This window comes from Oncorhynchus masou, chromosome 9 (genome assembly GCF_036934945.1).
Source record: "Oncorhynchus masou masou isolate Uvic2021 chromosome 9, UVic_Omas_1.1, whole genome shotgun sequence".
In the NCBI taxonomy this organism is placed as follows: domain Eukaryota; kingdom Metazoa; phylum Chordata; class Actinopteri; order Salmoniformes; family Salmonidae; genus Oncorhynchus; species Oncorhynchus masou.
Window position 1 is genome coordinate 4,631,180 of NC_088220.1, and position 14,528 is coordinate 4,645,707.

The 14,528-nt window shown below is 43.6% G+C and overlaps 1 protein-coding gene across 2 annotated transcripts in view; it reads left to right on the forward strand.

Annotated features, from left to right (window-relative positions):
* The window catches only part of LOC135545441 (PDZ and LIM domain protein 7-like), a 105,304-nt gene that overhangs the window by 75,786 nt on the left and 14,990 nt on the right, over positions 1-14,528 (forward strand). For both annotated transcript variants that reach the window (XM_064973057.1, XM_064973058.1), the window contains exons 6-8: positions 7,282-7,334; positions 7,593-7,830; positions 9,987-10,167. In XM_064973057.1, the coding sequence (XP_064829129.1) occupies positions 7,282-7,334; positions 7,593-7,830; positions 9,987-10,167 (472 nt within the window). The remainder of the gene's footprint in view (positions 1-7,281; positions 7,335-7,592; positions 7,831-9,986; positions 10,168-14,528) is intronic.

Below are 14,528 nucleotides of genomic sequence, written 5' to 3' on the forward strand. Positions count from 1 at the left end.
ATACTGTACTGTCCACTATACTGTACTATCCACTATACTGTACTGTCCACTATAATATACTGTACTGTCCACTATACTGTCCACTATACTGTACTGTCCACTATAATATACTGTACTGTCCACTATACTGTACTGTCCACTATACTGTACTGTCCACTATAATGTACTGTACTGTCCACTATACTGTACTGTCCACTATAATATACTGTACTGTCCACTATACTGTACTGTCCACTATACTGTACTGTCCACTATAATATACTGTACTGTCCACTATACTGTACTGTCCACTATACTATACTGTCTACTATACTGTCCACTATACTGTACTGTCCACTATACTGTCCACTATACTGTACTGTCCACTATACTGTACTGTCCACTATACTATACTGTACTGTCCACTATAATATACTGTACTGTCCACTATACTATACTGTCCACTATACTATACTGTACTGTCCACTATACTATACTGTCCACTATACTGTACTGTCCACTATACTATACTGTCCACTATACTGTACTGTCCACTATACTGTCCACTATACTGTACTGTCCACTATACTATACTGTCCACTATACTGTCCACTATACTATACTGTCTACTATACTATACTGTCCACTATACTGTCCACTATACTGTACTGTCCACTATACTGTCCACTATACTGTCCACTATACTATACTGTCCACTATACTGTACTGTCCACTATACTGTCTACTATACTGTCCACTATACTGTACTGTCCACTATACTGTCTACTATACTGTCCACTATACTGTACTGTCCACTATACTGTCCACTATACTGTACTGTCCACTATACTGTCTACTATACTGTCCACTATGCTGTACTGTCCACTATACTGTACTGTCCACTATACTGTCTACTATACTGTACTGTCCACTATACTATACTGTCCACTATACTGTCCACTATACTGTACTGTCCACTATACTATACTGTACTGTCAAATATACTGTCCACTATACTGTACTGTCAAATATACTGTCCACTATACTGTACTGTCCACTATACTATACTGTCCACTATACTGTACTGTCCACTATACTGTCCACTATACTGTACTGTCCACTATACTGTACTGTCCACTATACTGTCCACTATACTGTACTGTCCACTATACTATACTGTACTGTCAAATATACTGTCCACTATACTGTACTGTCAAATATACTGTCCACTATACTGTCCACTATGCTGTACTGTCCACTATACTATACTGTACTGTCAAATATACTGTCCACTATACTGTACTGTCAAATATACTGTCCACTATACTGTACTGTCCACTATACTATACTGTCCACTATACTGTACTGTCCACTATACTGTCCACTATACAATAATGTCTACTATACTGTACTCTCCACTATACTATACTGTCCACTATGCTGTACTGTCCACTATACTGTCTACTATACTGTCCACTATGCTGTACTGTCCACTATACTGTCTACTATACTGTACTGTCCACTATACTGTCTACTATACTGTACTGTCCACTATACTATACTGTCCACTATACTGTACTGTCCACTATACTGTCCACTATACTGTACTGTCCACTATACTGTCCACTATACTGTACTGTCCACTATACTATACTGTACTGTCAAATATACTGTCCACTATACTGTACTGTCAAATATACTGTCCACTATACTGTACTGTCCACTATACTATACTGTCCACTATACTGTACTGTCCACTATACTGTCCACTATACTGTACTGTCCACTATACTATACTGTCCACTATACTGTACTGTCTACTATACTATACTGTCCACTATACTGTACTGTCCACTATACTATACTGTACTGTCCACTATACTGTACTGTCTACTATACTGTCCACTATACTGTACTGTCTACTATACCATACTGTCTACTATACTGTCCACTATACTATACTGTCCACTATACCATACTGTCCACTATACTGTCCACTATACTGTCCACTATACTGTACTGTCCACTATACTGTCCACTATACAATAATGTCTACTATACTGTACTCTCCACTATACTATACTGTCCACTATGCTGTACTGTCCACTATACTGTCTACTATACTGTCCACTATGCTGTACTGTCCACTATACTGTCTACTATACTGTACTGTCCACTATACTGTCCACTATACTATACTGTCCACTATACTGTACTGTCCACTATACTGTCCACTATACTGTACTGTCCACTATACTGTACTGTCCACTATACTGTCCACTATACTGTACTGTCCACTATACTATACTGTACTGTCAAATATACTGTCCACTATACTGTACTGTCAAATATACTGTCCACTATACTGTACTGTCCACTATACTATACTGTCCACTATACTGTACTGTCCACTATACTGTCCACTATACAATAATGTCTACTATACTATACTGTCCACTATACTGTACTGTCTACTATACTATACTGTCCACTATACTGTACTGTCCACTATACTATACTGTACTGTCCACTATACTATACTGTCTACTATACTGTCCACTATACTATACTGTCTACTATACCATACTGTCTACTATACTGTCCACTATACTATACTGTCTACTATACCATACTGTCCACTATACTGTCCACTATACTGTCCACTATACTGTACTGTCCACTATACTGTCCACTATACAATAATGTCTACTATACTGTACTCTCCACTATACTATACTGTCCACTATGCTGTACTGTCCACTATACTGTCTACTATACTGTCCACTATGCTGTACTGTCCACTATACTGTCTACTATACTGTACTGTCCACTATACTGTCTACTATACTGTACTGTCCACTATACTATACTGTGTACTATACTGTACTGTCCACTATACTGTCCACTATACTATACTGTCCGCTATGCTATACTGTCCACTATACTGTCCACTATACTGTCCTGTCCACTATACTGTCCTGTCCACTATACTATACTGTCTCTATACTGTCCACTATACTGTACTGTCTCTATACTGTCCACTATACTGTCCACTATACTGTACTGTCCACTATACTGTACTGTCCACTATACTATACTGTCTCTGTACTGTCCACTATACTGTACTGTCTCTTTACTGTCCACTATACTGTACTGTCGCTCTGGATAAGAGCGTCTGCTAAATGACTTAAATGTAATGTAAATATACTGTCCACTATACTGTACTGTCCACTATACTGTACTGTCCACTATACTGTCTACTATACTGTCCACTATACTGTACTGTCCACTATACTATACTGTCTACTGTACTGTCCACTATACTGTACTGTCCACTATACTGTACTGCCCACTATACTGTCCACTATACTGTCCACTATACTATACTGTCTACTCTACTGTCCACTATACTGTACTGTCTACTATACTGTCCACTATACTGTACTGTCCACTATACTGTACTGTCCACTATACTGTACTGTCCACTATACTGTACTGTCTACTGTACTGTCCACTATACTATACTGTCCACTATACTGTACTGTCCACTATACTGTACTGTCCACTATACTGTCCCCTATACTGCCCACTATACTGTACTCTGCAATACTATACTACCATGCTATACTGCACACCACAATACCGCTATACTGTACACCACTATACTACACTCTGCAATACTATACTGCCATACTGTACTATACTGTACACTACAATACCATAATACTATACTGTACTCTGCAATACTATACTACCATACTATACTACACTCTGCAATACTATACTTCCATACTGTACTATACTGTACACTACAATACCATAATACTATACTGTACTCTGCAATACTATACTACCATACTATACTGTACTCTGCAATACTATACTACCATACTATACTACACTCTGCAATACTATACTACCATACTATACTGTACAATTCCATAATACTATACTGTACTCTGCAATACCATGCTACCATGCAATACTACCATGTGACCACTTTCACATACTGGACATCTTCCACTGCTCTGTAAAACATCTATACTATACTACCATGTGACCACTTTCACATACTGGACATCTTCCACTGCTCTGTAAAACATCTATACTATACTACCATGTGACCACTTTCACATACTGGACATCTTCCACTGCTCTGTAAAACATCTGTGTTCTCTCTGCTGTTAGATGTGTAATGAGATGGTAATTGGTTCCAGAGAGTCGTAAGACACATGTTACTGAGACAGATGCTACTAACGCTATAGAAGGCAAACTTGATTCAGCCATGTGACGATTTCTGTCGGAATGGATGGTTGGGGGGGATCACAACTTAGTCCAGAATTCCTGTGTGGCGCAGAGGCACTGCATCTCAGGGCTAGAGGCGTCACTATAGACCCTGGTTCGATTCCAGGCTGTATCACAACCGGCCGTGATTGGGAGTTCCATAGTGCGGTGCACAATTTGCCCAGTGTCATCCGGGTTCGAGTTTGGCCGGAGTTAAAAATAACAAATTGTCATTTACATTCATTCCGTACCTTAATTACATCGAGAGACGATCACGTCTCTTTCAAGTGGGAATACTTGGGAACAGATTACCTAAATGAAATACAGTAAGTTGGGTGAATTTGGGCCTATTCCTCCTGACAGAGATGGTGTAACTGAGTCAGGGTTGTAGGCCTCCTTGCTCGCACACGCTTTTTCAGTTCTGCCCTCAAATTTTCTATAGGATTGAGATCAAGGCTTTGTCGGCTTGCAAGCCTCCCCATTTTTCCTCCAAACACAACGATGGTCATTATGACCAAACAGTTCTATTAATGTTTAATCAGACCAGAGGACATTTCTCCAAAAAGTACGATCTTTGTCCCCATGTGCAGTTGCAAACCGTATTCTGGCTTTTTTATGGTGGTTTTGGAGCAGTGGCTTCTTCCTTGCTGAGCGATCTGTCAGGTTATGTCAATATAGGACTTGTTTTTACTTTGGATATAGATACTTTTGTTCCTGTTTCTTGCAGCATCTTCACAGGGTCCTTTGCTGTTGTTCTGGGATTGATTTGCGCTTTTTGCCTCAAAGTACGTTCATCTCTAGGAGACAGAACGTGTCTCCTTCCTGAGCGGTATGATGGCCGCGTGGTCCCATGATGTTTATACTTGCATATAAACTTCTAAAGCCATGACATCATTTTCTGGAATTTTCCAAGCTGTTTAAAGGCACAGTCAACTTAGTGTATGTAAACTTCTGACCCACTGGAATTGTGATATAGGACATTATTAGTGAAATCATCGGTCTGTAAACAATTGTTGGAAAAATGACTTGTCATTCACAAAGTAGATGTCCTAACCGACTTGCCAAAACTACAGTTTGTTAACTAGAAATTAGTGGAGTGGTTGAAAAACACAGTCTGCTTAAACTGATAACACACAAATTATTGGCTGGGAAAAGTATGTGAAACCCCCTAGGCTAATGACTTCTCCAAAAGCTAGTTGGAGTCAGGAGTCAGCTAACCTGGAGTCCAATCAAAGAGATGAGATTGGAGATGTTGGTTAGAGCTGCCTTGCCCTATAAAAAACACTCACAAGAACCATTGTCTGATGTAAACCAGGCCTCGAACTACAGAGATCTCAGAAGACCTAAGATTAAGAATCGTTGACTTGCATGAAGCTGGAAAGGGTTCCAAAAGTACGACGGGGAAATGAATTCCCAAGTTCATCAAGACATTTTGCAGGAGAATGTTAGGCTATCTGTCCGCCAGTTGAAGCTCAACAGAAGTTGGATGACGCAACAGGACAACGAACCACAACACAGAAGTAAATCAACAACAGAATGGCTTCAACAGAATAAAATACGCCTTCTGGAATGGCCCAGTCAGAGTCCTGACCTCAACCTGAGTGGCCCAGTCAGAGTCCTGACCTCAACCCGAGTGGCCCAGTCAGAGTCCTGACCTCAACCCGAGTGGCCCAGTCAGAGTCCTGACCTCAACCCGAGTGGCCCAGTCAGAGTCCTGGCCTCAACCCGAGTGGCCCAGTCAGAGTCCTGACCTCAACCCGAGTGGCCCAGTCAGAGTCCTGACCTCAACCCGAGTGGCCCAGTCAGAGTCCTGACCTCAACCCGAGTGGCCCAGTCAGAGTCCTGACCTCAACCTGAGTGGCCCAGTCAGAGTCCTGACCTCAACCCGAGTGGCCCAGTCAGAGTCCTGGCCTCAACCCGAGTGGCCCAGTCAGAGTCCTGGCCTCAACCCGAGTGGCCCAGTCAGAGTCCTGGCCTCAACCCGAGTGGCCCAGTCAGAGTCCTGGCCTCAACCCGAGTGGCCCAGTCAGAGTCCTGGCCTCAACCCGAGTGGCCCAGTCAGAGTCCTGGCCTCAACCCGAGTGGCCCAGTCAGAGTCCTGGCCTCAACCCGAGTGGCCCAGTCAGAGTCCTGGCCTCAACCCGAGTGGCCCAGTCAGAGTCCTGCCCTCAACCCGAGTGGCCCAGTCAGAGTCCTGCCCTCAACCCGAGTGGCCCAGTCAGAGTCCTGCCCTCAACCCGAGTGGCCCAGTCAGAGTCCTGACCTCAACCCGAGTGGCCCAGTCAGAGTCCTGGCCTCAACCCGAGTGGCCCAGTCAGTCCTGACCTCAACCTGATTGAGATGCTGTGGCGTGACCTCAAGAGAGCAGTTCATACCAGACATCCCAAGAATATTGCTGAACTGAAACAGTTTTGTAAAGAGAAATGGTCCTAAATTCCTCCTGACTGTTGTGCAGGTCTGATCTACAACTACAGAAAACGTTTGGTTGAGGTTATTGCTGCCAAAGGAGGATCAACCTGTTATTAAATACTTTTCCCTCTCTACACTGTGAATGTTTACACTGTGTGTTCTATAAAGACATGAAAACATATAATTGTTTGTGTGTTTTTAGTTTAAGCAGACTGTGTTTGTCTATTGTTGTGACTTAGATGAAGATCAGATCAAATTTTAAGACCAATTTATGCAGACGTCCAGGTAATTCCAAAGGATTCACATACTGTTCCTTGCCACTGTACAAACCTCAGTCAATGTGCTGTCTGGAGGAGCCATAACTACACCGTGTAACAATTCCCAGTCCACTTCCTGTAAGTGGTGGTAGAGTCACAGAGAGAGATAAGGGAGCAATCCTCGCAATGATTTTACCATTATGCTCCTTCCATGTCAAAATGACCACAGAACTCCCTCGACGATGATGATGGTAATGATGATGTCAGACACTGCTGCCACTCTTCCTCTTCTGAGTCACCATGGTAACCCTAAAGCACATGGTCTTTAAGGGAGTGTGTTTTTTCTCCCCAGCGTCAAGGCCTCTCAGTCACCTGCTAAGACCCAGACAGCAGACAAACCTGACGGTGAGTCTCTGCAGGTCAGAGTTCAAATGACAGGTTCTGGTAATTATAACATAAATCCAAGCCTTTTATTTATTCGTTAGATGCATTATAACATGTTTTATAAGCTTTAAAATATCTATTATAGCACATATTATAAGCATAGTTATACATTGTAACACGTGCTATAAGCATTCATACATTCCCATGGTTCCTTATAAGACACTATAGGAGTCTCCCTGTTGAATGCGTTGCATTAAAGCATTGCTCTGGGTTCTCCAGCCTCTAAGACTCCAGCTCCAGTCACGGCTGGTCCTCTGGTACGTCCTCCGTGGGTGACCGACCCAGGGTTCGCTGACCGTTACGCCCCAGACAAGACCAGTACGGTTCTGACCCAGCACAGGCAGCCGGCCCAGCCAACGCCCATGCAGAACCGCTCCTCTATCCTACAGGCGGCTCAGCAGGCACCCGAGGACAGCGGAAGTACCCCTCTCTGTGGAGCCTGCAACAAGATCATTAGGTGGGAACCCTAGGACTGTACTGGCCCCTGTCTGTTAGATTAATAACTACAAGGCCTTTAATTACTACTGCCCCCTGTTAGTAACTACAAGGCCTTTAATTACTACTGCCCCCTGTTAGTAACTACAAGGCCTTTATTTACTACTGCCCCCTGTTAGTAACTACAAGGCCTTTATTTACTACTGCCCCCTGTTAGTAACTACAAGGCTTTTAATTACTACTGCCCCCTGTCTGTTAGATTAATAACTACAAGGCCTTTAATTACTACTGCCCCCTGTCTGTTAGATCAATAACTACAAGGCCTTACATTACTACTGCCCCCTGTCTGTTAGATTAATAACTACAAGGCCTTTAATTACTACTGCCCCCTGTCTGTTAGATTAATAACTACAAGGCCTTTAATTACTACTGCCCCCTGTCTGTTAGATCAATAACTACAAGGCCTTACATTACTACTGCCCCCTGTCTGTTAGATTAATAACTACAAGGCCTTTAATTACTACTGCCCCCTGTTAATAACTACAAGGCCTTTAATTACTACTGCCCCTTGTTAATAACTACAAGGCCTTTAATTACTACTGCCCACTGTCTGTTAGATTAGTAACTACAAGGCCTTTATTTACTACTGCCCCCTGTCTGTTATATCTATGAACACTAGAGCCAGCAAAGCCTGAAATATCACACAATTCTTAACATATTGCATTTTTTTTTAACCAAAACTCTGAATGAAAAAGTAGCTCCATATCGGGTCAATACAACAACTGCTGTTCCTTACATCAGTCCTAAATGAAGAAGTAGTGTACTGTAGAGAGGATGAACTCCCACAAATATCATTTCATAATAATAATAATAATACTAATAATAATAATAATAATAACAGACTGGATTTATTTCATTGAACTGCTGACCATGTTTTTTTGTTTGTTTTTATTTCTTGTTTTTTTTACATTTAGTTTATTTTACCTTTAATTAACCAGGCAAGTCAGTTAAGAACAAATTCTTATTTTCAATGACAGCCTAGGAACAGTGGGTTAACTGCCTGTTCAGGGGCAGAACGACAGATTTGTACCTTGTCAGCTCGGGGGTTTGAACTTGCAACCTTTCGGTTACTACCTGACCAGGGAATAGTCTTTATATAACCTCATCATTATTCTTTGGAGAAGTTCTCTGCTGAACTGGAGCGGCCTAACACCGTTAGATTAGTAGCTGACAGTTAAGTGGATTCACACAGTAAGTCGTGTCAGTGACGATAGGATCACTATTCCCATTTAAAAGAGCTGTGTCCTAACAGGCACTGTAGAAACCTCTGTTACTCCCAGCTGGGCTCAACTAGCTAGTGTTGTGTGTGTGTGTGTGTGTGTGTGTGTGTGTCTCTCTCTCTGTGTGTGTGTCTCTCTCTCTGTGTGTGTCTCTCTCTCTGTGTGTGTGTCTCTCTCTCTGTGTGTGTGTCTCTCTCTCTGTGTGTGTGTCTCTCTCTCTGTGTGTGTGTGTGTGTCTCTCGGTGTGTGTGTGTGTCTCTCTCTCTGTGTGTGTGTCTCTCTCTCTGTGTGTGTGTCTCTCTCTCTCTCTCTCTGTGTGTGTCTCTCTCTGTGTGTGTGTCTCTGCGTTGTGTGTGTGTGTGTCTCTCTCTGTGTGTGTGTGTCTCTCTCTGTGTGTGTGTGTGTGTGTGTGTGTGTGTCTCTGTGTGTGTGTGTGTCTCTGTGTGTGTGTGTGTCTCTGTGTGTGTGTGTGTGTGTGTCTCTGTGTGTGTGTGTGTCTCTGTGTGTGTGTGTGTCTCTGTGTGTGTGTGTGTGTCTCTCTCTGTGTGTGTGTGCGTGTGTGTGTGTCTCTCTCTCTGTGCGTGCGTGCGTGTCTGTCTGTGTGTGTGTGTCTCTCTCTGTGTGTGTGTGTCTCTCTCTGTGTGTCTGTCTGTGTGTGTGTGTGTGTGTGTGTCTCTCTGTGTGTGCGTGCGTGTGTGTGTGTCTCTCTCTCTCTGTGTGTGTCTCTCTCTCTGTGTGTGTGTCTCTCTCTCTGTGTGTGTGTCTCTCTCTCTGTGTGTGTGTCTCTCTCTCTCTGTGTGTGTCTCTCTCTCTCTGTGTGTGTCTCTCTCTCTGTGTGTGTGTCTCTGCGTTGTGTGTGTGTGTGTGTCTCTCTCTCTGTGTGTGCGTGTGTGTCTAGGGGCCGGTACCTGGTGGCTCTGGGTCAGTCTTGGCACCCAGAAGAGTTCCAGTGTTCCCAGTGTAAGGTGATGTTGGACGAGGGAGGATTCTTTGAGGAGAAAGGCTCCATCTTCTGCACCAAGTGTTATGATAACCGCTACGCTCCCAACTGTGCCAAATGCAAGAAGACGATCGTAGGGGTGAGATCTGTCTTTCTACCATCATCCATGATAATACTGTTTTATATTTTTTATTTGTCACATGCGCTGAATACAACAGGTATAGTAGACCTTACAGTGAAATGCTGAATACAACAGGTGTAGTAGACCTCACAGTGAAATGCTGAATACAACAGGTGTAGTAGACCTTACAGTGAAATGATGAATACAACAGGTGTAGTAGACCTTACAGTGAAATGCTGAATACAACAGGTGTAGTAGACCTCACAGTGAAATGCTGAATACAACAGGTGTAGTAGACCTTACAGTGAAATGATGAATACAACAGGTGTAGTAGACCTCACAGTGAAATGATGAATACAACAGGTGTAGTAGACCTCACAGTGAAATGCTGAATAAAACAGGTGTAGTAGACCTTACAGTGAAATGCTGAATACAACAGGTGTAGTAGACCTCACAGTGAAATGCTGAATACAACAGGTGTAGTAGACCTCACAGTGAAATGCTGAATAAAACAGGTGTAGTAGACCTTACAGTGAAATGATGAATACAACAGGTGTAGACCTCACAGTGAAATGCTGAATACAACAGGTGTAGTAGACCTTACAGTGAAATGCTGAATACAACAGGTGTAGTAGACCTCACAGTGAAATGCTGAATACAACAGGTGTAGTAGACCTCACAGTGAAATGCTGACTTACAAACCCTTAACCTTTAGTGACACCCCATCCCGTGAACGGGGCCGTTGTCATCATCTGACACTAATTAGCATAACGCAACGAACATAAATCTTCCTAGAAAATATTCATATTCATGAAAATCACAAGTGAAATATATTGGAACACAGCTTAGCCTTTTGTTAATCATCCTGTCATCTCAGATTTTCAAAATATGCTTTACAGCCAAAGCTAGACAAGCATTTGTGTAAGTTTATCGTTCGCCTAGCATAGCATTATGCCTTGCTAGCAGCAGGCAACCTTGTCACGAAAATCAGAAAAGCAATCAAATTAAATTGTTTACCTTTGATGAACTTAGGATGTTTTCACTCACGAGACTCCCAGGTAGATAGCCAAAGTTCATTTCTTCCCAAAATATTATTTTTGTAGGCGAAATAGCTCCCTTTGTTCTTCACGTTTGGCTGAGAAATCGACCGGAAATTGCGGTCACCACAACGCCGAAAAATATTCCAAAATAGCTCCATAATATCGACACAAACATGGCAAACGTTGTTTAGAATCAATCCTCAAGGTGTTTTTCAAATATCTATTAGATAATATATCCACCGGGACAATTGGTTTCTCAGTAGAAGCGAATAATGGAATAATGGCTACCTCTGTACTTTACGCAAGATTTTCTCTCCGGGAGCATCATGTGACCACTTGCGCAATGTAGCCCCCTACGGGTATTCTTCAACATAAATGCGTAAAACTACGTTACAATGCTGTAGACACCTTGGGGAATACGTAGAAAGCGTAAGCTGGTTCATAGCACATTCAATGGGGACTCATTGGCTCGCAGCGCTTTCAAAACCTGGGGCACTTCCGGATTGGATTTTTTTTTCTCAGGCTTTCGCCTGCAACATCAGTTCTGTTATACTCACAGACAATATCTTTACAGTTTTGGAAACGTTAAGAGTGTTTTCTATCCAAAGCTGTCAATTATATGCATTTTCTAGCATCTTGTCCTGACAAAATATCCTGTTTTAAAACGGGAATGTTTTTTTTTCTCCAAAAATGAAAATACTGCCCCCTAGAGTCGAGTCGCAACAGGTTAACCAACAGTGCGGTTTTTAGAAAAATAAGAGTTAAGAAAATATTTACAAAATAAACTAAAGTCACACAAAATAACAATAACGAGGCGGGTACCGGTACAATATGCTGGTTAGTTGAGGTAATATGTACATGTAGGTAGTCAAGGTAATAATAACAGAGTCAATGTGGAGGCTATATACAGGGGGTACCGCTACAGAGTCAATGTGGAGGCTATATACAGGGGGTACCGGTACAGAGTCAATGTGGAGGCTATATACAGGTGGTACCGGTACAGAGTCAATGTGGAGGCTATATACAGGGGGTACCGGTACAGAGTCAATGTGGAGGCTATATACAGGGGTACCGGTACAGAGTCAATGTGGAGGCTATATACAGGGGTACCAGTACATAGTCAATGTGGAGGCTATATACAGGGGGTACCGGTACAGAGTCAATGTGGAGGCTATATACAGGGGGTACCGGTACGGAGTCAATGTGGAGGGTATATACAGGGGGTACCAGTACAGAGTCAATGTGGAGGCTATATACAGGGGGTACCGCTACAGAGTCGATATGCTGGTTAGTCATGGTAATTGAGGTAATATGTACATGCAGGTCGGGGTGAAGTGACTATGCATAGATAATAAACAGAGAGTAGCAGCAGTGTACAAAACAAATGGGGGGGGTCAGTGTAAATAGTCTGGTGGCCATTTTGATGAACTGTTCAGCAGTCTTATGTCTTGGGGATAGAAGATGTTAAGGAGCCGTTTGGACCTAGACTTGGCGCTACGGTACCGGTTGAGAACAGTCATAGAGAGAACAGTCTATGACTTGGATGGCTGGATTCTTTGACAATTTTTAGAGCCTTCCTTTGATGGCAGGAAGCTTGGCCCCAGTGATGTACTGGGCCGTATGCACTACCCTCTGTGGCGCCTTACGGTCAGATGCCGACCAGTTGCCATACCAGGCGGTGATGAAACCGGTCAGGATGCTCTCGATGGTGCAGCTGTAGAACTTTTTGAGGATCTGGGGACCAATGCCAAATCATTTCAGTCTCCTGAGGGAGAATAGGCAATGTCGTGCCCTCTTCACGACTGTCTTGGTGTGTTTGGACTATGATAGTTTGATGGTGATGTGGACTCCTAGGAACTTGAAGCTCTCAACCTGCTCCACTACAGCTCCGTCGATGAGAATGGTAGCATCATAGGCCGTTCTTTTCCTGTAGTCCACGATCATCTCCTTTGTCTTGCACCACACTGCCAGGTCTCTGACCTCCTCCCTATAGGCTGTCTCATTGTCGGTGATCAGAACGCTGTGTCGTCGGCAAAGTTAATGATGGTGTTGGAGTCGTGCTTGTCCACGCAGTCGTGGGTGAATAGGGAGTACATGAGGGGACTAAGCACGGACCCCTGAGGGGCCCCTGTGTTGGTGAGCAGCATGACAGATGTATTGTTGCCTACCCTCACCACCTTGGGGCGGCCAGTCAGAAAGTCCAGGATCCAGTTGCAGAGGGAGGGGTTTAGTCCCAGGGTCCTTGGCTTAGTGATGAGCTTTGAGGGCACTATGGTGTTGAATTCTGAGCTGTCGTCAATGAACAGCATTCTGACATAGGTGTTCCTTTTGTCCAGGTGTGAAAGGGTAGTGTGGAGTGAAATAGAGATTTCGTCATCTGTGGATTTGTTGGGCCGGTATGTGAATGGGAGTGAGTCTAGGGTTTCTGGGATGATGCTGTTGATGTGAGTTATGACCACTCTTTTCAAGGCATTTCATGGCTACAGATGTAAGTGCTACGGGACATTTGGGCAGGTCGCTTCCTTGGGCATATGGTGCTTTGTTTGAAACATGTAGGTAGTACAGACTCGGTCAGGGACAGTGAAGACACTTGCCAGTTGGTCAGCGCATACACGTCCTGGTGATCCTTCTGGCCTTGTGAAAGTTGACCTTTTTAAAGGTCACCTCACATCGGCTGCGGAGAGCGTGATCACACAGTCATCCGGAACAGCTGGTGCTCTCATGCATGTTTCAGTGTTGCTTGCCTCGAAGCACGCAAAGAGGTAATTTATCTCGTCTGGTAGGCTCGTGTCACTGGTCAGCTCACGGCTGGGCTTCCCTTTTGTAGTCCGTAATAATTTGCGAACCCGAGGAGCGTCATAGCCGGTGTCGTAGGATTCAAACTTAGTCCTGTAGTGACGCTTTGCCTGTTTGATGGTTCGTCGGAGAGCATAGCGGAATTTCTTATAACCTTCCGGGTTTGATTCCTGCTCCTTGAAAGCAGCAGCTCTAGCCTTTAGCTCAATGCGGATTCTGCCTGTAATCCATGGCTTCTGGTTGTGGTATGTACTGTATGTACGGTCACTGTGGCGACAACGGCCTCAATGCACTTATTGATGAAGCCGGTGACTGATGTGGTATACCCCTCGATGCTTATTGGATGAACACCGGAACATGTTCCAGTCTGTGATGGCAAAACAGTCCTGTAGCTTAGCCTCTGTGTCATCTGACCACTTTCGTATTGAGCGAGTCACCAGTACTTCCTGCTTTAGTTTTTGAATCAGGAGGATAGAATTATGTTCAGATTTGCCAAATGGAGGGCGAGGGAGAGCTTTGCATCTCTGTGTGGTGGGGAGTAAA